The sequence below is a fragment of the Manduca sexta genome, chromosome 28 (genome assembly GCF_014839805.1).
Source record: "Manduca sexta isolate Smith_Timp_Sample1 chromosome 28, JHU_Msex_v1.0, whole genome shotgun sequence".
In the NCBI taxonomy this organism is placed as follows: Eukaryota; Metazoa; Arthropoda; class Insecta; order Lepidoptera; family Sphingidae; genus Manduca; species Manduca sexta.
In genome coordinates, this window is record NC_051142.1 from 12,367,453 (window position 1) to 12,390,137 (window position 22,685).

Sequence of the window (22,685 nt, forward strand, 5' to 3'; positions counted from 1 at the left end):
GAACGTGACACATTTACGTGGGTCACTATGACGGGTTTTAACACCTTGTGTACAGTGGTCGCTATCCGGGCGGATATAAAATATATCCTACCAACAGCAAAGATCCCTTACTGGCTTTAACTAATACTGAAAATTTAATGCAACTATACATGTTGAACTGTACGGCTGCAATGAAGTTAGTCAACTTATTGTGTATGATGAAAATCCCAGGGCAATGCAACAGTATGTAATGTAGGATGGCTGATGATTCTACTGTTTACAAGTTGGAGTAACACTCAATGGTTTTAAATACTGAGTAAAAACTATTCGTTAAATTATAAGACGACAAAATACAAAAGTCACAATAATAGTACAGTATACATTATTTGTCTTATACTTTAATTGACAGAGTAAACTTCCGTGAAACAGACCCTTAATAACTGGCCTGCGAATCATGCTCGTATCGACATTAGGTAGATTAAAAAGAAATGCAGAAAGTTGATGGTTAATATTTTTTTTATTATATTGATGGGTAACATAAAATTGTCAATCCCCCGCTGAAAATACTTCCATTAGAAATTGCCTGTACTCCTCTGTTTTCACTGAAAACACCATTCTGGCATTAGCTTTGTCTTTTTCAACGAATTTGTTTGTATTGATTCCTCTTTGGTCTCCTGAGAAATAAGAAAGCAGATTGATTCATAAGTCACCAAGGCATAATTATAACGTCCGAATCCAGGAGCGTAGGGCGTAATTCGTTTATATAATTAGGAAGTGTAGTTTTATGTAAGTATGATTGTGTCACAAAAGTGCAATCAAAATAATACCGCATCAGCAAGTATCAAAATTTACGTACCACACATAATAATGTCATTTTTCACGTATTTATACTCTTTCACCAAGTCAGGATTGATGGTTGTTGCAACCACGGAAGGATCTAATGACAGCCATCTATCGCTCTTCTTCAGCGATACTCTCTCGTGTTTATTTTGGTTCCGCATTATTGTTGTGTTTAAAGACCCTAGTTTATTAATTCTCCAGTCCTAAAAAAAAATGTTTTCGATAATTAAAAACGAATGGTAGTTTTATCAGATGCTAAATTTATTTCTATAGACATATGTTTACTTACTCTGCTGAAATTGCAGTGAGCTCTCGTTTGTGAATAAGGGAATATTGTGACTTTGTCAGGAGTAGCATATTGCATGACCACGTGGTATCCTTCTACATCCATCAGAGCGTTAAATTCTGGCGCAGGGTCTTCGGAACCTATAAATTAGGAGGCAGCCTATTAATGTGATTAGCATAATATTAATGTAACCTCATTACTATATTCCCTAAAAATGTAAACAGGCGTGGGGAAAATAACATCTGCGATTGCTAATTTATTTCCTATATATTCGTCACGATTTTTTTTTAAATTATCAACATTATGTTTTGACTTTTATTAAGTGGGGATCTATTCATTATAAAAAAAATATATATATCTTTGAACGTGCAATACTCCGATCAATAACCATTAATACCTACTGTAAATGTGTCCAGCCCCAACGTAAAGATGTGCCAATCGATTCAGAAAGTCCGCGTCATATTTAAGGGCAATCGCTATATTGCTTAGTGTTCCTATTGTAATTACTGATAATTTTCCTGAAAAACAATATTAGGTTAGTTGTTTCAAAATAGTGTTTAATATTATGATGATTATTCAGTTTCACTGTCCAATACGTGGCTTCCGTATGTCCCATATTAGAATGACATAACTGATCAGAACATGGTTAGCTTACTGCATAGTAAACCTTGTTCGTGGTCTGTTGCGACAACCTCGTCTTGTGCCCTGACATCATTCTATTACATTTAAAAATTTGCTGGTGGTAGGATATATTTAATATCCGTCCGGTTCCGGGATCAGTCTGTGTATGTCGGATTCCAACAGGCCGGCACAATTGTGTTAACTGTCGAGGGGTAATCATCTCTCGTCAGTTGACATTCGATTGGACCACTCCACTTACTATCAGGTACAGTGGGTCACTTCGCCGTGCAAGTATAAAAATAACAAAAAGTCAACCATCTAATTGGTCTAAAATAATTCAACTTAAGAAAAACTTATAATAAAATTAATTCACCAATCTCTTTACTAAATAATTTCATTTCTTGATAAGATTTTTACACCTCATCAGGGCTGTTAAATATTAAAAAAATAAATTTCCATCAATTACAGTCACGATGATCATTAATAATATAATAGCACTCTTTATTTTGTACCTTCATGTTCCTTCGATAATTCTATAAGAGCAGTGATAGCATTCTGCTTATGAGGCTCTATTAAACCAGAATAAACTTCATTGTTATCGCCCATTCCATCATGGCCATAGTAATGAACAGACGCAGGAGTTGTTACCAATGACGTTTTACTACCTCTGTATATTGGTATCTAGAAAAAAATCCAGAATATAATTTTTGGAAATTTCTTTGAGCGATGCGTGAGAAGGAATAATTCAAAAATGCATTTATATAGATGCAGAAATAGATTAAAAAATAAATTATATCGCCTAAAAATGGTTACGTAGAGAAATTGTAAGCATTAAGCGAAGAAATTTGCTTGGAGGGAGGATTAGTAGCTATGTAGTAATAATTAAAATAACAATTCATTAAATATGCAGTGAGTCCCGATATTAACTACAATACATATTAATAAACTTGATATTGACGGGTGAAAGGCTAATTCATTTAAGCGACATTAGTTTCATACATATTTAAAATCAGCACTTTTTTCTATGTTTTTTAACCTAGTTAAAAATCCGAAAAGAAATGTCGCTAAGTCAATTAGCCTTTAACCGTCGATACATAAACATTAGTTATCGTCAGCATCATTTACGTAATATATCAAAAAGGTCAGGCCAAAGTTCACATGAATTGTAACTAAATTATTTATCTCCAAAGATAAAGTTTATTGTTTGGTAGGAAGGACAGTATTAAAACATACGCGTTGAGCCTTATTGTATAATAGACAAAATTAATGTTATTACTCTTGTTTTTAAATTTAAGCATCTATGGTTATATTTGATTTTCTACTTACATCTTGTCTCTTTGCAATTTTAAGTATTTGCTGATTATTGATGCAAACGTTGTTTTCATCTGTATTTCCATTGCCTGTTGTTAATGCTATTATTTCTGGTCTGAAAATTAATGTTATTGATATGTTGATCAGTTGTTTTATTATAAAAAGTCTAATACTTGTTTGTATTAATAATACAATTTATGATACTAATTGCGACGATAGCCTAGCTGGGTCTGGAACGGTCTGCCAAGACGAATGTCCCCAAGTTCAAATCCCAAAGACACACACCTCTGACTTTTCTAAAATCATCTGTGTATTCATTGCGAATTTATCGTTCGCTTTAACGGTGAAGGAAAACATCGTGAGGAAACCTGCACACTTGAGAAGTTCTCTATAGGAATTTCGAAGGTGTGTGAAGTCTACCAATCCGCACTAGGCCAGCGTGATGGACTAAGGCCTCATCCCTCTCAGTAGTAGAGGAGGCCCGTGCTCAGCAGTGGGCAAGTATATAATACAGGGCTGATATTACTATATATTATATAATACTAATTATCATAATGAAACTAATAATTATTACTTTCAACTGCGAATATCTTTACTGGTAAGTTTATATATCGAACTCGAAACAAAAATTAGACAAAAATCGTTCATAGTAAATTAAAGATAAAGTGGGGGTTTTTTTTTATTAAAAAGTATTTAAGTTCGTCAAGCCCTGAATCTCAACAATCGCATCTTGCTAAACCAAATGACAATCAGATAAACATATTTAACTCACCCATCAAAATATTTTTCGTAAAGTAAAGCCAAGAAAATGGCCATAGCATCATCTCCACCAGCATCATTGTCTATAATCACCTTCTGTGTACTCTGTTCACTGCAAACATCAATTATCCTTTCAATTCAATAGGCCTTTTTTTAATTTATTACCAACGATATACATATTCATTTTGAAATTGCTTTAACATATGTAACTATCCTTATTTTCATAAAAAATGATAGCCTACAATTAGTTATTTGAATTGGAGATGTAAAATAAAAAAGCTATAAGTTTCGAACAAAATACATATCAATAAAATGTAATTTAAATTTTACACACCGTAAAGCCACTACTATTATTCTAAAAGAATTACAGCGGCAATATTGCACTTACAGTCAGAAATACACTCATTTGCACTAAACCACAAGGTTATCAAAAAGTTCGAGAAGTAAACCGAGATTATTGTCGAAAATATTCGATTATATTGGTTGGTTGATTTTTGGCACGATGGTAGCAGAGGTAAAGATGAGCATGTGAATTGCTTTATCAATTGAATGTCAAAATTACCCTGTATACCACTAGTTCCCAGAATCTTTACTATGATATTTTGTGTTTTTGAAAAGCTTGTATTTGTTCATTCGGCTCATCAGCTGAAGCATCAGTTCACATTATTTCGAGTACTATATTATTGAGTGTATTTCTACTATTTACCAATCCCAGTGCATACCATCAGTCAATCACTTAACAATTTCGTCATTCAAGTATCAAAATATCTCAAATATGGACCAAAATTCGAAGTACATACTTACCGTCCTCCCGCACATAGAGTGACACAAATAGATAACGTACAATAAAATATAATTTTTTGCATGATAACAACTGTGTGTTTACGCGAACTGTTATATACTGATTTCATAAGTTAATTGAGCCATTCATATATGTAATTAATAAATTTAACCATTAGCATGACCGTCATGCATTTGTTTAATTATTATGATTTGTATATTGTTACGTTTATTTGTTATAATGGGCGTTTTAACACTTGTTTTTGAATACGAACGGATGTGTTGTATAGATGGATGATTTAATAATTAAATGTGGGTGTTTGTGTGTGTGTTTTTTTAATATTTCTGGTCATGTAACTATAAATAAGTCAGTAATTATGACTGTAGACTGCCTCGGTGGCGTAGTTGTATTGCACGTCCGGTACAATAGCGCTCTGAGGTCCTGGGTTCGAATCCCGGGTCGGGCAAAGTGATATTTGGGTTTTTCTGCTCAGTATCAGCCCGGAGTCTGGAATTTGTGCCCGATATGGCGATAGGCTCGCCCCCTATCACATCATGGGACGGAACATACTTGGCGAAAAGTGGGTGCCCTAGTTGCGCCTCTGCATACCCCTTCAGGGATAAAATGCGTGATGTTATGTAAGTTATGTATGTATGTAACTATACTGTAGCTGATAGTAAGTCCAGTGTTTTTAAATCTGATATTTTAAGAAGTTTTTAAGTCATTGGTTATTTAAAGTTTTTACCGCGTTGAAGTGGGAGCATTGTTCTAGCTACTTGGGGAATTCAATGATTGCTTATTAAATAAGTTAGTTTTCTACGAACGATTTCGTAAATTATTTTATATGTAAAAGAAAATAAAAAAAAATTGAAACCACCATCAAAATTGGATCAAATATAAATCAGTTATTTATATTTGAAATATTATTGAGAGCAAAAGTGTGGGCGTGGTGGGGTCATCGCGTTATCTTTTTCACACGCAGCTTTAGTGATACTCACTGACGTCACAATTTGCTATAACTGTTATTTGACAGCTACCCTTTTCACCAAAACTGAAAGCTTTACAAATTATTTATTATTGTGTGGATTTTTTTAATTTCGTTGCATATTGAATGACATTAATTTAATTTTTTTTTGTTATTTAATTTATTTTTATAAATACTTAGTTATAGAATATAGTTGTTAGTTATTATGTTATTATAGTTCCGCCAGTCGAATTGGGTGTAACCTGTAATGGCTGTGTGTTGGAGTAAATAAATATTTTTTTTTGATAAATGTGAACAAGAAGTAGTCAACTACGCTATTATTGTTAAACTTAGCACGTTTAATCCACTTTTGAGTTTGAAAGGTGGATTTAAAAATCCCTTTTCAGAAAGCATATGAATGAAACCTACAAATACGGAAAATGAATTTCAAAAGTGTTTCCTACACTTTCTATTGTAAAAATCATGCCAGTTTCTTGTGACCTATTATGTAAATTCCCTTGGTAGAGCACTAGTTCAATAAGAACTTTATTTTTAGACCTTGAAACTAGGAAAAATAAAACGCTCATTTCATAGCTTTATATATATTTTTTACACACATAATTACTGACTTATTTATTTAGACAAACTATAAATTACTAATATACAACAGGTATTAACTTGTAACATTCTTTAGGACGTTGCTATATAGACTGCACTCTTACAGTGGACATAAATGCAGTTATCTATTGTTTTTTACTACATATATAACTTGCTAGTCCATCTTATATATCCTTTAACTATAGGGAACGCATAAATACAATGTAAATAATGTCTACCCACTTTTTTGTATTCGTATTTAACAGACCTAAGTAAATCGTCTACCTATTTGAAAAGTGGATATCTTTTGTTTGTCTTATATTGTTGCCTTCCCTGAATGTAGTATACATAATTACTAAGATAACTAAGTTAATGATTATGTATGATTCTTATTTTCATGCCTGTCTGAAAACACGTCTAATAGGAACTCTTGATATTCTTCAGTCTTTACAGAATAAATTATTCTGACGTTAGCTTCTTCCTTGTCTACGAAGGTGTTTGTGTTGATTCCTCTCTTGTCACCTGTAATGGAAGCATAGACTGAAATGTTGCTATTTTTAACATATTGTAAACAGCTGGATTAATAAGTATTGAAAACACCTCTTATATATTGTTTATACCAATTATAATTCACGAGAATAAAGATCTCTTTTAAAACCGTAATAAGTTCCTTGTGGTTGAGTATTACATATTAAATAATATGTATTATTATAAAGATATATAAGTATAATACTATGAAACCTAGAATGAAGTAATAAATGATATTTGTACAAGAACATATTTTGCCTTTTTAACACATTTCTAGTGAGCTAGAACTTGCTCAATTCACATTCTTCTTTCTAACTTCCATTAATTATCACTTACCACAAACAATAATATCATTTTTCGAATATTTGTACTCCTTAACTAAATCTGGCCGCAGGAACATGGTCACGGTAGCTGGGTCTAATGCCTGCCATCGATCACTTCGCTTCAACGACACCTGCTCGAATTTGTTCTGATGTCTAATTATGTCAGTATCTATTGCACCTAATACGTTTTCTCTCCAATCCTGAAATAAAAAAATAGTTTTATATATTCCATTGATATTTGTGCAAATTAAATTTTACACTAAGTATTGTAACATTGGTGTGGGACCAATATATTTGGAACCCAAGCTAACTTCAGTTTCGTATATTACAGATTACCATTACGTAATTGATAAGAATTGGTTTAGGTGTATTACCATCGTAAATTAAATCAGTATATCGGGTATTTCCCAAAACGTGCCTTTTCATGAAAATTTAAAAGCCTTTGACCAGCAGTAGGGGGTTTAAACAATAGAATGATGCTCATACTCGTGTCTTTGCTTTATGGTACAACTAGAACTGGAAAATTTATGTTCGCTTTTAAAATAGAAAATAACTAACACACGCATTCAGATAATAGTTTAAATCAATTGCGAGTAATTTAAAAACAATTGACAATAATTGTGTAGTTGTGACGGATATAGCATTAAGTGATATTGTCTCCCACATTATAGTATATACAGAAATAGCCTAGATCACTGTTTTATTAGCAGCGTCTCAGTGAAGACTGCAGGATATTTTTGCTTATTAGTAGTATCATGGTAATCACGACAGCAAAAATATGTATTTGAGTGTAGAATTTTGTTCATTCTTATTTATAAAATTATGTAGAAACTATTGCTAATGATTCCGTTATCATATATCTTAATGGATCCTAAATGCTGTTATAATCTCTATAGTTAATGCTTACTCTGCTAAAATTGCAGTAAACTTGGGTCTGTGAGAAAGGGAAGATGGTCACTTTCTCGGGTTTCGCGTTTTGTGCCACTATCCTGTATGCTTCGACATCCATATGAGCATTGAATTCTGGTTCAGGATTTTGTTCACCTATAATAGAACGAGTAAAGATTAACACACACACACACACACACACACATCTTCGTGCATAAGTATATCTCCGAAGGGATATGCAGAGGCGCAACCAGGGCACCCACTTATCGCCAAGTGTGTTTCGTCCCATGATGTGATACGAAGTGAGTCTATCGCCATATCGGGCACAAATTTCAGACTGCAGACTATTATTAATAAAATATTATTTAAGTTACTTACTATGTATATGTCCTGCTCCAACATACAAATGAGCTAGTCTGTTCAGGAAATCGGGGTCATACTTTATTGCCACAGCAACGTTGGTCAATGTACCAATTGTTATCACCGTCAAGCGACCTATAATGGATTAAGAAACGATACTTATTAAAAACAAAGTTACTTTCTTCCAAATTTATTTAAATATCGACACCAAAAACACAAACGCATCGAATTAAGGATCTCATTTCTGGAAATAGCTTAAAATAAATACGAATTGATCTTATTATCAAAATGTCTACATTTTTGTAAGAAATTGTGATTTCATTTTATCAAAATTTCTACTTTCTGTTAGAAATTCCTGTTAAAAAGTATAATACATTCGAATTAAGTCAAATTGTATTACCAAAATAATAAATTAAGTCAAATTGTATTACCAAAATGCATATCTGTGGCACTTGAATTACAAGTCTTTTATTAACACATAATACATCATTATCAGTCTCACCTTCATATTTCTTTGAAAGTTCTATCAGAGCATTAACAGCACTATCAGTACGAGCAGGAACTAGGTACGGGAAGGTATTTCCGCTGTCTCCTAAACCATCAATACCATAGTAGTCGCCAGCTTCAGGGGTAGATACTAAAGAAGACTTAGCACCTCTGTATATTGGTATCTGGAATCGACAAATATTAATTTATCATAGAGCATCAAAATCGTAGGAGGAGAATATACACTCCTTTAATGAAAGGTCATGAGTTCATTTATCAAGTATAAACTGACTATGCTCCGCTTTGAATTATGCAGAACAGGGATAGATAATGGATATTTTTGCTGGTGGTAATATATATTTTATATCCGCCTGGATAGCGACCACCGTACACAATGTGTTAAAACTCGCCATAGTGGCCTACGTTAATATGTTACTTTTCGCGATCAACCCGTGATTATGAGGCCGGCATAATTATCTTGAATTCCGAGGAGTTATTATCTCTCGTCAGTCGACATTCTATTGGACCCCGCTCCTCTTACCATCAGATGCAGTGGGATCATTTAGCCGTGCACGTTTAAAAAAGATTGAGCCAAACTTGTTACAATATTACATAGCTTAATGACTTTACAGGAGCCTTATTCTCTATCCCGCACGTTATTTTAACAGTGCGTAACAAGAACGTAACACAACGTTTCATGTTTAGGACTATAGAAATTTGGCTTACAGAATACCATTCCACGCACATTTCTCGAAGATAACATGACACGGCCGCGTTACGCGTTTACACTATCATACAGAATAAGGGCCCTGGACGTCATTTCTCTTAGACAAAATGACATAGCTTGATGACTTCACTGGACGTCATTTGTTTTATAGAATTTAAGCAATACAAATTCTATAAATACACACACACACACCATCACGCATTTATCCCCGAAGGGGTATGCAGAGGTGTAACCACGGCACCCACTTTTCGCCGAGTGTATTCCGTCCCAGGATGTGATAGGGGTCGTCCCTTATCGCCTATCGCCATATCGGGCACAAATTCCAGACTCCGGGCTGATATAGAGCAGAAAAACCCAAATATCACTTTGCCCGACCCGGGATTCGAACCCAGGACCTAAGAGCGCTGTCGTACCGCGCATGCTGTACAACTACGCCACCGAGGCAGTCACTCATAAATACAGTAGTGATTATGGTTATTAATCTTACATCGTCTCTCCCAGCAATCTTTAATATCCTCTGATTGTTGAAGCAGACGTTGTCCTCATTGGTATTACCATTTGCAGTTGTTAAACCTACCAGTAGAGGCCTGGAATTAAATTAAATATTATTGTTAAATATTATATTTTAATCAATACTATACTGGTTGGATTTAAATTAGATATACAGATCAATGTAACATTTAATATTAAGTATAATAGTTATTGCGGTTAATTTTATCTTGACACTTAAATTCGGTTTAAACTTTATAGTTTATATTTTTATTAGCAGTTTGTCTAGTCGTGGCCCGAGCGTAAGAACTTTCTGGAATGAAAAGGCTTCAAGAAATCTATACATATTATGTATATTGTATACTAATTTAAATTGAATTACCCAAATTCATTCGTAAATTTTACTATGATGTGGGTAAGGTTGTATTGACCATAAAAACATCTTCGTAAATTTAAATAATTTTTATATAAACAAAATTCATTATGTCGTTGACTATGATATTCAATGCTTACCCGTCATAATATTTTTCATATAACAATGAGAGGAAAATCGCCATAGCATCATCTCCACCCGCGTCGTTGTCAATCACAAACTTAGGTTTATCATCCGCCATGCTGGAAATTAAACTTGCGATTAGAAATTTCCTTAATATTAATTAGGATAAACCACTACATGACCGTAAAAAGCAGGTTATTTTATAATGTTGTTAACAGTTATTCTAAATTAGAATTTGGATCAAAGAAAAAGAGACAATCAATTCCAATATTGTTAACGTAGATGAAATAGCTTTTTTTCTATTTCTTCTAGTGCTAGTGGGACAATAATTTATGTTCAGAGTCATTTACAAGCGAAAGTCGGACTAAAAATGAAGAATTTATCTTGGTAAGTAAATTTGTGCAGGAAATATTGTTAAATGTAACAGTGCGTGTATATTAGGTGATTAGTCTCTCTATGGTTGTGAATATTTTTATTTCCTTTTGTCAACAACTTCCCAATTCTATTAAAATAATTCGTGTACATTACCTACTACACCGTGACGTCATTTTCATGAGTAGTTAGAAAATAAAAAAATTATATTAAGTTTTGTGAGGATTTCGTATACTAACATTAACATTTCTTTAATTGTTTCCTTTGTGGAAAGCTCTTTATTAACTGGCAATGTACATTATTTATTTAATTAAAGACACACCAGTAGCATTAATAAAATTACTTACAATCGTTATACAAAATAAAAAAAAACGATGCATATGTCCACTAAAGATGTTATGCACAACATTCACATAATACGAGTAATATTATTATACAATTTTATAAGGCAGATAGAGAGAGAAATTTAAAAGGAACCGTAATAATACTAATATACTAAGAGAAAAAATAATTACAATATAATAACATACATGGATGACTATCCGCTGCAGCACTTGCTAGGAACAAATTTGGCTTTTGCTTTTTCGCGTACTTATTATTTCACATTTTAACTCTTTGTTCAAAAACTCACACAATATTTCGATAGATAAAAAAACAATACGCAATCAAAACACCTCAAACAAACCAGTGATGCTCATAGAAAAACAATTTTTTTTTATCCAATCGTATTCAAGACATATTAGAAGATAATCATATTAATAAATTGGCAAATGGCATCACTACAAATATTATGAATGAATGTGATTCATAATTAAAAAATACAAACAAAAACATACCATACAAAATAAGGAATACAAATCCATGTTAAAACCACTGAGAATTGAAATTTGTAAGACATTGGGACGCGTGTGGTTGCTAAGACGGAATAAGATGAACTAAATTTATCTTCGGATATATCTGCTTGACCCGTTTGCAAATCAAGATAAACTTGAACAATATTATTATGGTCGTTTTGCTATGCAATTATGGTCTTAAGTGGAATGGAATGAATGACGGTTAAATATTATCTTTGTCAAAATAAATTACATCGTACATGAGGAAAAAAAGACATAGTATATCCCTTTATTAATAGAGTACAATTGGCGGTCTTATCACTCGAGGCAATATCTTACAATCATATGGCATGGACATTGAAAAGCGAAAAAGAAAGGGCATGATCATTTTGAATAAACAGGATTCATTATACTACAAAAAGTATTTTTGAAAAAAATGTGGGTTAGCAAACTTCGGCACTGTTTAGCAATCGGATATTTGACCTTTCGTTTCATAGTTTGCATCCACAGCGCCACGTAATTTATTTATTAAGGATAGACGCAAACCATGATACGCTAATTAATTTTACAAATTAGCTGATAGTATACACCAAGCATATTTTAATATCAAGATCAAGGGAAAATTAAATGATAAAAAAAACAATTAATGAAAAGCAAAGATCAATAATATCTGTTGTGTATCATTTTATCGTAACTGTATCAGCTTATCAAATACGTCATAGTACTTTTGATATATCATTGTACTTATCACAGTTCAAGATTATCAGAAGGTCAACTTAACTTTGAGAAATGACACTAGAGTTAATAAGCTAATCACCATTTTCAATAAACGACCCTAATCGCTTTTTCGATCTATCTCAAAAATTTGCCATTTAGAAAAAAGTTTTTTTGACATGCTTTTTTGATTGGTTCATTTTCGAATTTGGATCGTTTGTTGAAAACGGTTGTAAATCGTAATTCAATGGACCATCCAAAATATGTAAATAATATTCATCATTATTCTATATTAAAGTTGGTATCCCATATTTTAAAGATTACCTTCAGTTGTATCATTTTAAACAGTCTATCTCAAAAAATGTTTGCCTAGCAACTCAAGACTGAATCCCGATTCACTTTCACTGGAGCAATGAGCGTCTATGGTAACGACAATATGATAATATTATGATTATGATTATACTTGTTTTTAATGTTATTAATGTAACGGTTTTAATGACTGTGATAATCAAACATTTACCACACTTATAGAGACACAATTAGTACAAATAACTGCACAAAAGTGGCTCAACTTATATTGGACCTTTGACAAAGATATCATTTGGTTTGAGAGATATTTCTTTGTTTGTAGAATTAGACGATGTGACTTATCATACATCAAACTGTTACATAACTACTACTCTAATTAGCTAAATATAATGCTAATAGTATTAGAACATTGAGTAAAATTTTTAATAAGTACATAAGCCAAAAATCATTATTGAGTAATCGTTGTTAGTAAGTTTAGATATTATTATCTTAAAATTGATGCATATGTAATATTATGTTAATATAAAAAAGATAACCCTTCTTAATCCAGTATTAAAAAATTAAACACAGCTTATCAAAAAAATCTAAGTTTAATAGTATAATTTTGATAAGGTAAATAAAAAATGTACGTGAAGTAAAAATGTGAAATCTAAAATGTAAATTGGTCTTGGTTTCGGTAAATTAGAAAACAATACATGCTAACGTAAATAATGACACTAACCTTGACATCGAAGAACTTACACTAAATCGTAAGAGTTTTGTCAACGAACACAGAAATAAATGAGTCAAACATAAAACCAACGTGAACTCACAACGCGACCTAACAAAGGATGCTTCTGTATTCGTCCGCTAGAGGGGGCAAGGATGCGGAATGTAAAATTATTCATTATTTGAGAACGCGTGAGTAATATGAATTTAGTTCATTGTCGTCTCGTCATGTTACTACAATACAAATTAATGATTCTTGCCGCTTTAATAGATTTAGTGATAACTGTATATTTGAAGCTAAATGTATTTTGTGTTGTTACTAGTATTACGATTTCAATAATTTACCAGATATACAAAACACAGAAACTAAAAAACAGGCAGTTCCAAGGCGTTTAATAAATAAATAAATATTTTTTGAGCAGGATCAGTCCTTCAATCATATATTATTTTAGTTCTGCTGTAAATATTTTCAACAATAGATCCCGATAGTAGTCTAAATCCAATTTATAAGTCAATTTTACGTTTGGCTCTTTCGATTCAAAATCGTCGGTGTTCACACCTCTTCGTGGTTCTGAAATAAAGAATACCAACATTACAATATTAATATAAACATACCTAATCTGAAAAAGCTATTTTAATATTTATAATAATTATTATGCCCGTCAATATAAAAAGACCAAACATAACAGTTGAACGTTCACTACTTTATCTGCAGAGCCTGATGACTTACTAAGTTTTCTTCTGTAGGTGATTTTGCTAGTTTAATTTTTTTATTTCTGTTCTTTTTTAGGTAACTCTCAAATCGCCAATTAATACAAATAAACCAAAAACACCTTACCATGTACAATAATGTTATGTTTAGATGTTATTTCTTCCTCAACGATTTCTTTGTCTAAAACGACTGCTGCAACAGCCGGGTCTAGTAACGTCCATCGATCGCTGCTTTTTATCGATACTCTTTCAAAGACGTTTTGAGCTTTCATTATTGCTGTCGGTATAGCTCCTAATACATTTACACGCCAATTCTATAATAAATACATTAATCATTATTTAGATGGGCGATGGGATATTTGGGATATATGGGATATTTATTTTTTAAAGTGTATACACGATTAATTATTTAGATGGGCGATGGGAAAATTCTTACCAATTAGTAATCGAAAGTTGGAATTCACACAAAATTAATAATTGAATCTTGGAAAAAACAATTCGAAATTATATGCATTAGAATTATTTGGTTACACTGATACACTATTATTTATCGATAAAACACCTTATACCTTCACTACATTATACTTCCATTACATTATAGTTTCACTTATCGATAAAATAATGCTTGTCGTTTTAGACACATCAAAATCTAACTGCATATTATTTAGAAATATAAAGTACAATTTAGCAACTTTATCAATAATGACTTGTAACATCAGAACTGCTTTTTAGCGATTAAGATGCACCTCTAGGAACAAACAAAAAGAAATAAAATTTTAATTGCAAGCAGGCAAATAAGAACAACTTAGCAACTATATTAATAATGACTTGTATTATCAGAACTGTAATTTAGCCAGCAAGATAAACTAGGATATAATCTAAATTTTTTTAAGATCTTGATAGAAAGATGACAAAATACATCAAGAAATAAATACTAAAATCGCAAAGAAGAAGAAGAAGAAAATCGCGATACATACCCTGCTAATATCAAGGGAGGATTCAACAATACCAAGCGTAATGACAGTCACTTTATCGTCAGTCGCAGCATCTGCTACTACACGGTACGCTTCTACATCCATCTCAGCATTGAACTCTGGCTCTGGATTCTTTATATCTGTGCATATGGATATATTGTTCTATGAATTAATAAGTGCCTCGGCGTAGTTGTACTTCGGTATGACTGCAGTGCTAAAATCTCGGGTTTGATCTTCGAGTATCCTTGCCCGGTATGAAGATAGGTTACACATCACATGTTGGGACGGAACATACACGGCTGGAAGTAGAGGCACCAGTTGGACACCTGCCTAACCCTTCAGTGATAGAAGGCGTATGTGTGTGTGTGTAAAATAATAAGTCATAAATCGCCATAGCGGGAAAAAGTTTACACAAATGACGGCTTTATACATATATCATAGGAATAGAAAAAGCGAAGAGAGTATTCCGAGCTTCGTTTGATGGGCTATTTGTATTTTTAACATGATGTTAAAACCAGACTTCTTTAGTCACTTTTAGATACAAAGATTAGGCACATTCTATACCCACGACATAAGGATGAATGAGAAGCTGTTATTATTTTACAGAATTTATTTACTTACCATAAATGCGGCCTGCACCAATATACAGTTGTGATATTCTGCCCAGGAACCCGGGATCCAGTCGTATAGCCAACGCCACGTTAGTCAATGGACCTACAGTCATTACTACGAGTTTGTCTGAAAAAAATACATATGTATAGTTGTAATGAAAATATGTTTAGGCAAATATAACTATATTTCTATTTAAATTATTGTAGAGCATAACTTTGTTCATTAAATTACTTCTAGACGTTTTCTTCTTTAAAACCTTATAATTAACAAATACAGATGCTAAGTATGATAATATTATAAAAAAACATAATATCGTTGATATGACCAACATATTTTTTTTTTGTTGAATGTAAAATTGTATCATTTGAAAACAAACCTTTATATTTCTTGGAGAGTTCAATAAGACCCTGGACCGCATGCATCCTCTGCGCTGGAATGGGTTCGTAGTTTACAGTATCATTGTCACCCAATCCGTCTATTCCGAAGAAATTGTCAGTTTCTAAATCAATCACCAGAGATCGATGACTTCCTCTGTATATTGGAATCTAAAAAAGCGAAGGTTTAAATTTTCGTGTCTTAATCAAAAATTGTTTTTTCTTCACTAAAATAAATTTTAAAGAAAGTACTTTATTGTAGATATAAAATAAGAACATTTTGATTAAAGATATTGTGTAGGATTGTTTCAATGTTTTGAATATGTTCAGGTACTTTTGTACAATCATCAAATTTTTCAAATTCCGAGGATTCCATACAGTCCGCGTAAATATCAAATACTGGGGTCTTGTCTACATATGGCATAGTTTTTAAATTCCCCTGTTCTCAAGACATTAATATAATAAAACGTGTATGTCTACCTACGGGGGTATTTTCTTATGGTTAGTTACCTTTGGTCGCGTCTAAACACCATTAATACCACTGGTATTTTAGCAATAAGTGGTTTGCCTCAAATATTTTACACATTATAATGCATCTATTCACTTGTGTCTAAGAAGTAGCTGAATGCAGTCAGCTTACAATAGGGCGGTTTGGAAATCTTTAGTGGAGGCATATTATGTTCAGCAGTTAACATCTCGTGGGTGATAAAAACGATATCAAAAGATTGTACTTACATCTCTCCTGTTAGCAATGTCTAATATTCTCTGCGTGTTTTCAAACGATTGTTTCTCGTCCACATTCCCGTAAGTTGTCGTTAAAGCAACTACGTCTGGACTGGAAAATACAATATTAATTTTACTTATTCATTTAACAAATTATAACTTCGATATCTATAATCTATACTATTACATAATGTGAAGAGTTTGTTTGAACGTGCTAATCTCAGGAACTACTAAACCGATTTTGTATGTTTTTATCCTCTATAGGAAGCTACATAGCTCCTGATTGTTATAGCTTTTTTGTCCTGGGAAAATATAAAGCGGGAATTTTATCCCGAAAAAACTATTTCATGCGGGCCGAGCCGCGACATTTAAAAATTACATAATTGAGCAACTTTATTTATAGGATTGTCATTTTTAATTTGTTTACGTTATGTTTTATTCTACGATTTTTTTATTGTCTTATAATTATAGATCTGGTAGTTTATACACTAAGGAGAGGGTATAAGCGCTTTGCCAATTTTTATTATTTAAAAATTGGAAATAATACAAGCTCCTGGAATAAAGCCAAGCTTGGGATTTGTGGTCTAAATATCCAACCTTGGAGACAATAATTTATAGTAATATATTTGTGTAACAATTAAAGGCCGGTAAAGCATATCTATGTTCCTTGTTATTGCAGAAGTTGATGAGCGATGGTGATCATTTACCATCAGATTAACTGAATGCTGGCTAGTCCCCTATATCATAAAAAATGTCCAATGAAAAAAAAATCATAAAATAATGGAATGTCGCTCTTGTGTCCTTAATAATAAGTGTTATGGCTACAACCATATTGAAGAAAATCCTTTCATTAATTAAACGGATACATATTTATCGAAATTAAAAACTCAAACATGTTATTGACATTAAATCCAAGGCAAGGAATTATTGTTCCTGTCGTAAAATTTTTATTATTTTGCCCTAAAAGATGATAATTATTTTTTTCATTGATTTGAATGACGAGACGAGCTTGTCGTTCGCCTGATGGTAAACGATACGACCGCAAACAGTAGAAAAACCATACAACACCTTTAATAACAGAGTATTGTTTGGTATTTCACTGCACTCCCCATCCTCAGACATGAGATGTTAAGTTTTATTATGTTAAGTAGTAACACTGGTTAAATAATGGCTAATAATTTTCAGATTCGTGAAACAATAATTATTTTAACAGATTTATTATGACACACAATCAAAATAGACTTTAATATGGTACTTAACATTTACATGGGTATTTACAAAGTTAAAATATTACCTATTCGTGATGTTCATAACAAGCTTGGATTGATAGCATCGCCATAATTAATAACATTGTATTTTATTTTATAATTAAATGCCATTTCCCCTAAATATGTTGTAAAGTACTAAATAACAATTAGCAACAATTGTCTTCTGCTTTTTTAACCGATTTAAAAAAAGGAAGGTTCTCAATTCGACCGTATTTTTTTTTCACTAAAACAACCAAAGTTTTCCTCATTGGTCCCCTATTGATACCACGAATGTGACTATCAAATTTTATTATTAGCTTTCGATTACCGAACATTCTTAGATAGTAACACCGAATCCGCCATAAATCGTCACGTGGCCTATTAGCTATATTATTTTAGGCCCTACATAAAAAACCGTATACTATTTGAGTTGACGTATACTGATTAGAAGTTTTTATGGTAACCGATGTCGCATAAAGAATAATTTAAATATATTAACCTATTTTTTAGTTTTGCCAATTACCCGCGACATCGCAATAAAATATAACCAGTTTTTAATTAATTCGATGATAGTTTATCATGTTATTTATTGCAATTGCCATTGATTTTCTGGAGTAACAATGTGAATAGCATCTCAGGTTATTTTTTGTTTTTATATTATGAGCTCAGCAACTTAATATCTAGAATAGCTTCGATATATAGTCATATAATTAGCTAAGGGAGGAAATTGCCTTTAGGTAATTTGGACTGCTTCTGTCCCGTATCTTCCTTATGAACCGTAATTTCTCCTATGATTACCATTACCAGTATCATGTCTAGCATTAATACTAATTAAAGCCATGGAAGAAGGGTTTTTAATCGCCGAGTCAAAATTCTCCACCAAATAGATTATAACCTGACTGATTTTTTATACTGGCACGAAAAATTAATCCCTCTGCATCTGATGGTAATGCAGTCGGGTCTAACAGAATGTCGACTGACGAAAGACGATTACCCCTCGTCAGTCGAAACAATTATGACGGCCTGTTGGAACCGGATTTACATAGGGTGCTTAGCTCTAACCAGCTTTTAGTGGTTTGAGATCCGTAATATTACTAGAACTTCTTTAAAAGTTACTTACCCGTTAAAATATCTTTCATACAACACAGCCATGAATATAGCCATGCCATCGTCTGCTCCACCATCGTGGTCGATTACAAGTTTCTTTCTAACATCATGTTTACATACACATGATTCAGAGCTGAAAAATGTCATATTCAGTTTATAAACAAGTTTTAGTTCTAATCCCTTATCCTGATTTTTGTAGAGTTTCTCGCTCCGCAGAAGCAATAATGTTGGTAAATTCTCGCAGTTGTATAAGAGATTTTTTTTTTTATTTAAGGGAATGAATGGAAAATTACTTACGAGTTTATTGCAAATTTATCTCTGTCAAGCGAGATTTTTTTTTGCATACATCATTTACTATACTATGGTGAAAACTCACCATATTTTTTTCCAATAAAAGAGCATTGAACATTTGAAATAACAATAAAGAACACCATATCTTAAATATCAAATGAAACAACTTACCTTTGAAAGAAATATAGTGAATATAGAAAAAATAATTTGGTCACCATTTTCGATGTTGACACTCAAACGCACCGCAACACTGTATTTAATAAATGAACACCACCGCGTTATAAAGAAAAGCTTATCGAGGTAAATGTTTTACCCAAATTTAACGGTTTTCAAAATAACGTTGGATTGGCTGAAACCGCATCAGAGAAAAACAAATTTATTTACAAACTAGCTGTGCCCGCGGTTTCGCCCGTGTGGAATTCAGTATGTCACAAGGTTTATTCTCGCGTAACTCACACCCTCAAGATTTTTTCTACCACGCGACCTCTTCAACAGTCATCGTTCCCCCTGAACCAATTCGTGTGCGTTCGGCCTCCACACCTATTGCATACCCATGTACAGGGAGACATGTGTCGCGGCCCTAGGCACACAGTTATGAAATGAAATGATTTATTTGAATCTGTAAAAATGTTATGCCGTTTAGATTCCGTCAATATTAACTCTACCACCAGTTCGGAAAGGAGTTCTCACCACAGAAGAACGGGCAAGAAAATCTGGTGTTGCTCTTTTCAATCAGTTTAGTGTAAAGACTACAATACATGATAAAGTGAGAAGAGAAAAAAGAAAAAAATACAATTGTTTTTTTATTGTTGTTTAGAGCAGTTCATTTAAGTTAAATTCATTAAGTGTGTATATCTCATGGTTCCCAATTCACATTGAGGCCTATAAGGGCTCGCGAACAGTTCTTAGCCTTCTTCTTCTTCTACCCTCTACCCATCCTAAGGGGTTTCTTTATCCTTTCCCCACACTTCCTTCCACAGCTATCCCCTCCCAACTTTCTTCCAAGACCCTGCAGTAGGTAAGCCAGGGGATTCAAGTATCCTATTCGCGGGTATCCCCCGGTGTTGATTGCGGGGTCCGATAGCACAAAAAATAATAGTAATCGTTATATTTCAGTCAATTTATATAAAACCGTCATGTACTATTAACATAAACATTCCTTAAGAATTGCACCATCTTGAAGTAAAAACCGTATAAAAATGCTTTCAGTAGATTTTGAGAAAATCGATCACATACAGACGGACAGATTTTGGGGAGTTTGTTTTATAATATGTACAGATTATAATAATTATCCTACGTTTGACATGTTTATACCATTTATTATAATTCCCTACATATGCTAGAGGCTTCATTGGTATAAGGATGCGTCCAATACGATTGCCTCAGAGCTGCGCGTACGTATTATTTCTTATACGATTGTAGAAAAATGTATTTCCAAATCACAGACAGGTAGTTCAATTATTTTTGCTTGTATGGACGTGATAAGATTATGTTAAAATCGATGATTTATTTACATTAAAAATTATCAATCGATCTTCAAAGATGCAATGATGATAATTATAGTGGCATCTCTAGGAATTATTTCTCTGATGTTGGCCGATATTTGTAATTTTTTCCCGTACGATATGAGGATTTTTCGAGTTTTCATGTTTTTCATTGACTTTTTTGACTGACTGTATAGAAGCTGAATAGAATAAAATTATATAAAATTCAAACTTAAAACGATAAAAAATAACAGGAGTATGCATCAACCCCAATGATAATAGACAAACTAGGCTGTCTAATATTATATTTACATAATATTAACATTAATTTTATTATATCTATTTCATTCTACCGTCTATTTACAAAAACAAAAACAAATAACATTTGTTCAAATATCATTTAAATAAACAAAAAATATTAAACAAACTCACCTGTTTCTAAAATGTGCGACCAAGAATCCAATTAACAGCAAAATGCTTACAATTATTATAGGCGTCATTGAATATCTAGTAAATATCTTCATGGTAGTATATTATATAAAAGTAACTTAATATTCACAAGGGTGAAGCCACGACCTAGAATTATATGAAATAATTGACAGGTTCGTCTACCATGAAAGTAAATGACAACTGAATGTTGAGATAAAAATGCAAAGATTCACTAGATAACGTGAGTAACAATAAACAGACGTTTATGTGTTTTAGCATAAAATTAGAATCATAATAGTGAAGTAATAGTTATCGTACATCAATACCTGAGGCTTGAAGAAATGGCTTGATTTGTTGTTTGATGAATAGAACTGGATTTACATATTAATTTGGAGGGCGAATTTAGTTTTCTAGAGCCTTGAAAACTCTACAAGTGTTATGTAATAATTGTACGTGTTAATTCGGTAGTTTAAACGGTATTTTATACGTTTAAAACATAATGTCATATACCTGCTATCGTGAAATTCACGAATAAAATATTTTAATACATCATTTTAAATAAACCCATTCATGCCTCTTATCTTCTAAGGCGCAATTGATGCACCCACTTTACGCCATGTGTATTCGCATCCCATGATGCGATAGGAGGCGAGCCTATCGCCATATGGGGCACTAATTCCAGTCTCTGGGCTGACACTGAGTAGGAAAACCCAATATTATTTTGCCCGACTCGGAGCTCGCACCCGAGACCTCACTACAGCCGTACTGTATTACAACTACGCCACTAAGGTTACTAAATAAAATGACTTTATTTTAGTAGTAGTCAATTTATTTTAACTCAACAAGCAATAAATAGTCATATATAATTACAGTAATCTTTACTAATTGTTGTCAAATATGTGAGAATACACAATCTATACCAGAATAGCCTTTCCTCTTATTTTGATGGCATAGGTAACACCATGATGGCAATTAAAGCATCTTGCCAAATAGATAGTTTACCGTTTGTATACCATAATATGGACTTACGGCATATTAAGTGGAATCTAAAGACTTATGTAAATTTTATGTTGATCGGCTTTGAATATTGTTTAATGATAAATTCGGTAGCGTTGACTGAGAGGCCCCGGCTTCAATTCTCGCGTGAAAAATAATTTTCATACATAAAATATTGATATATCTTGATACTTTGAGACCAAGGTCCCATAGTGTTTATTGATAGTCACTAAAATATGTGGCTTAATAACTTATAAATGTGAACAGGTGATCTATCTATCTAAAGCGGCGATAGCCTAGTTGAGTGTGGAACGGATTGCCTAGACGAATGTTCGCAGGTTCAAATCCCAAGGGCACACACCTCTG

At 32.7% G+C, this 22,685-nt stretch overlaps 3 protein-coding genes across 5 annotated transcripts; all 3 read right to left on the reverse strand.

The window, feature by feature from the left end:
* Positions 1-477: 477 nt before the first annotated feature.
* On the reverse strand, positions 478-4,732 carry LOC115442112 (uncharacterized protein C1683.06c). The gene is made up of 8 exons (XM_030167085.2): positions 4,601-4,732; positions 3,810-3,908; positions 3,053-3,152; positions 2,239-2,407; positions 1,507-1,623; positions 1,109-1,245; positions 836-1,022; positions 478-653 (listed from the first exon to the last, which is right to left on the reverse strand). The coding sequence occupies exons 1-8, from the start codon at positions 4,705-4,707 to the stop codon at positions 526-528; spliced, it is 1,044 nt and encodes a 347-aa protein (XP_030022945.2). The 5' UTR covers positions 4,708-4,732; the 3' UTR covers positions 478-525.
* A 1,395-nt stretch (positions 4,733-6,127) lies between these two features.
* On the reverse strand, positions 6,128-21,513 carry LOC115442110 (uncharacterized protein C1683.06c). 3 transcript variants are annotated; one of them, XM_037444616.1, is made up of 8 exons: positions 21,327-21,513; positions 10,453-10,554; positions 9,938-10,037; positions 8,740-8,908; positions 8,256-8,372; positions 7,897-8,033; positions 7,003-7,189; positions 6,128-6,660 (listed from the first exon to the last, which is right to left on the reverse strand). In XM_037444616.1, exons 1-8 carry the CDS (start codon positions 21,416-21,418, stop codon positions 6,515-6,517), a joined length of 1,050 nt encoding a protein of 349 aa, XP_037300513.1. In that variant the 5' UTR covers positions 21,419-21,513; the 3' UTR covers positions 6,128-6,514. The 3 variants fall into 3 exon arrangements, with proteins under 3 accessions (XP_037300513.1, XP_030022941.2, XP_030022940.2); XM_030167081.2 differs by lacking the exon at positions 21,327-21,513 and adding an exon at positions 13,385-13,407; XM_030167080.2 differs by lacking the exon at positions 21,327-21,513 and adding an exon at positions 11,644-11,786.
* LOC115442111 (probable uridine nucleosidase 2) lies at positions 13,526-20,040 on the reverse strand. Its single transcript, XM_030167083.2, has 8 exons — positions 19,582-20,040; positions 19,133-19,252; positions 16,778-16,877; positions 16,045-16,213; positions 15,678-15,794; positions 15,060-15,196; positions 14,210-14,396; positions 13,526-13,942 (listed from the first exon to the last, which is right to left on the reverse strand). Exons 1-8 carry the CDS (start codon positions 19,626-19,628, stop codon positions 13,815-13,817), a joined length of 1,005 nt encoding a protein of 334 aa, XP_030022943.2. The 5' UTR covers positions 19,629-20,040; the 3' UTR covers positions 13,526-13,814.
* Positions 21,514-22,685: the final 1,172 nt, after the last annotated feature.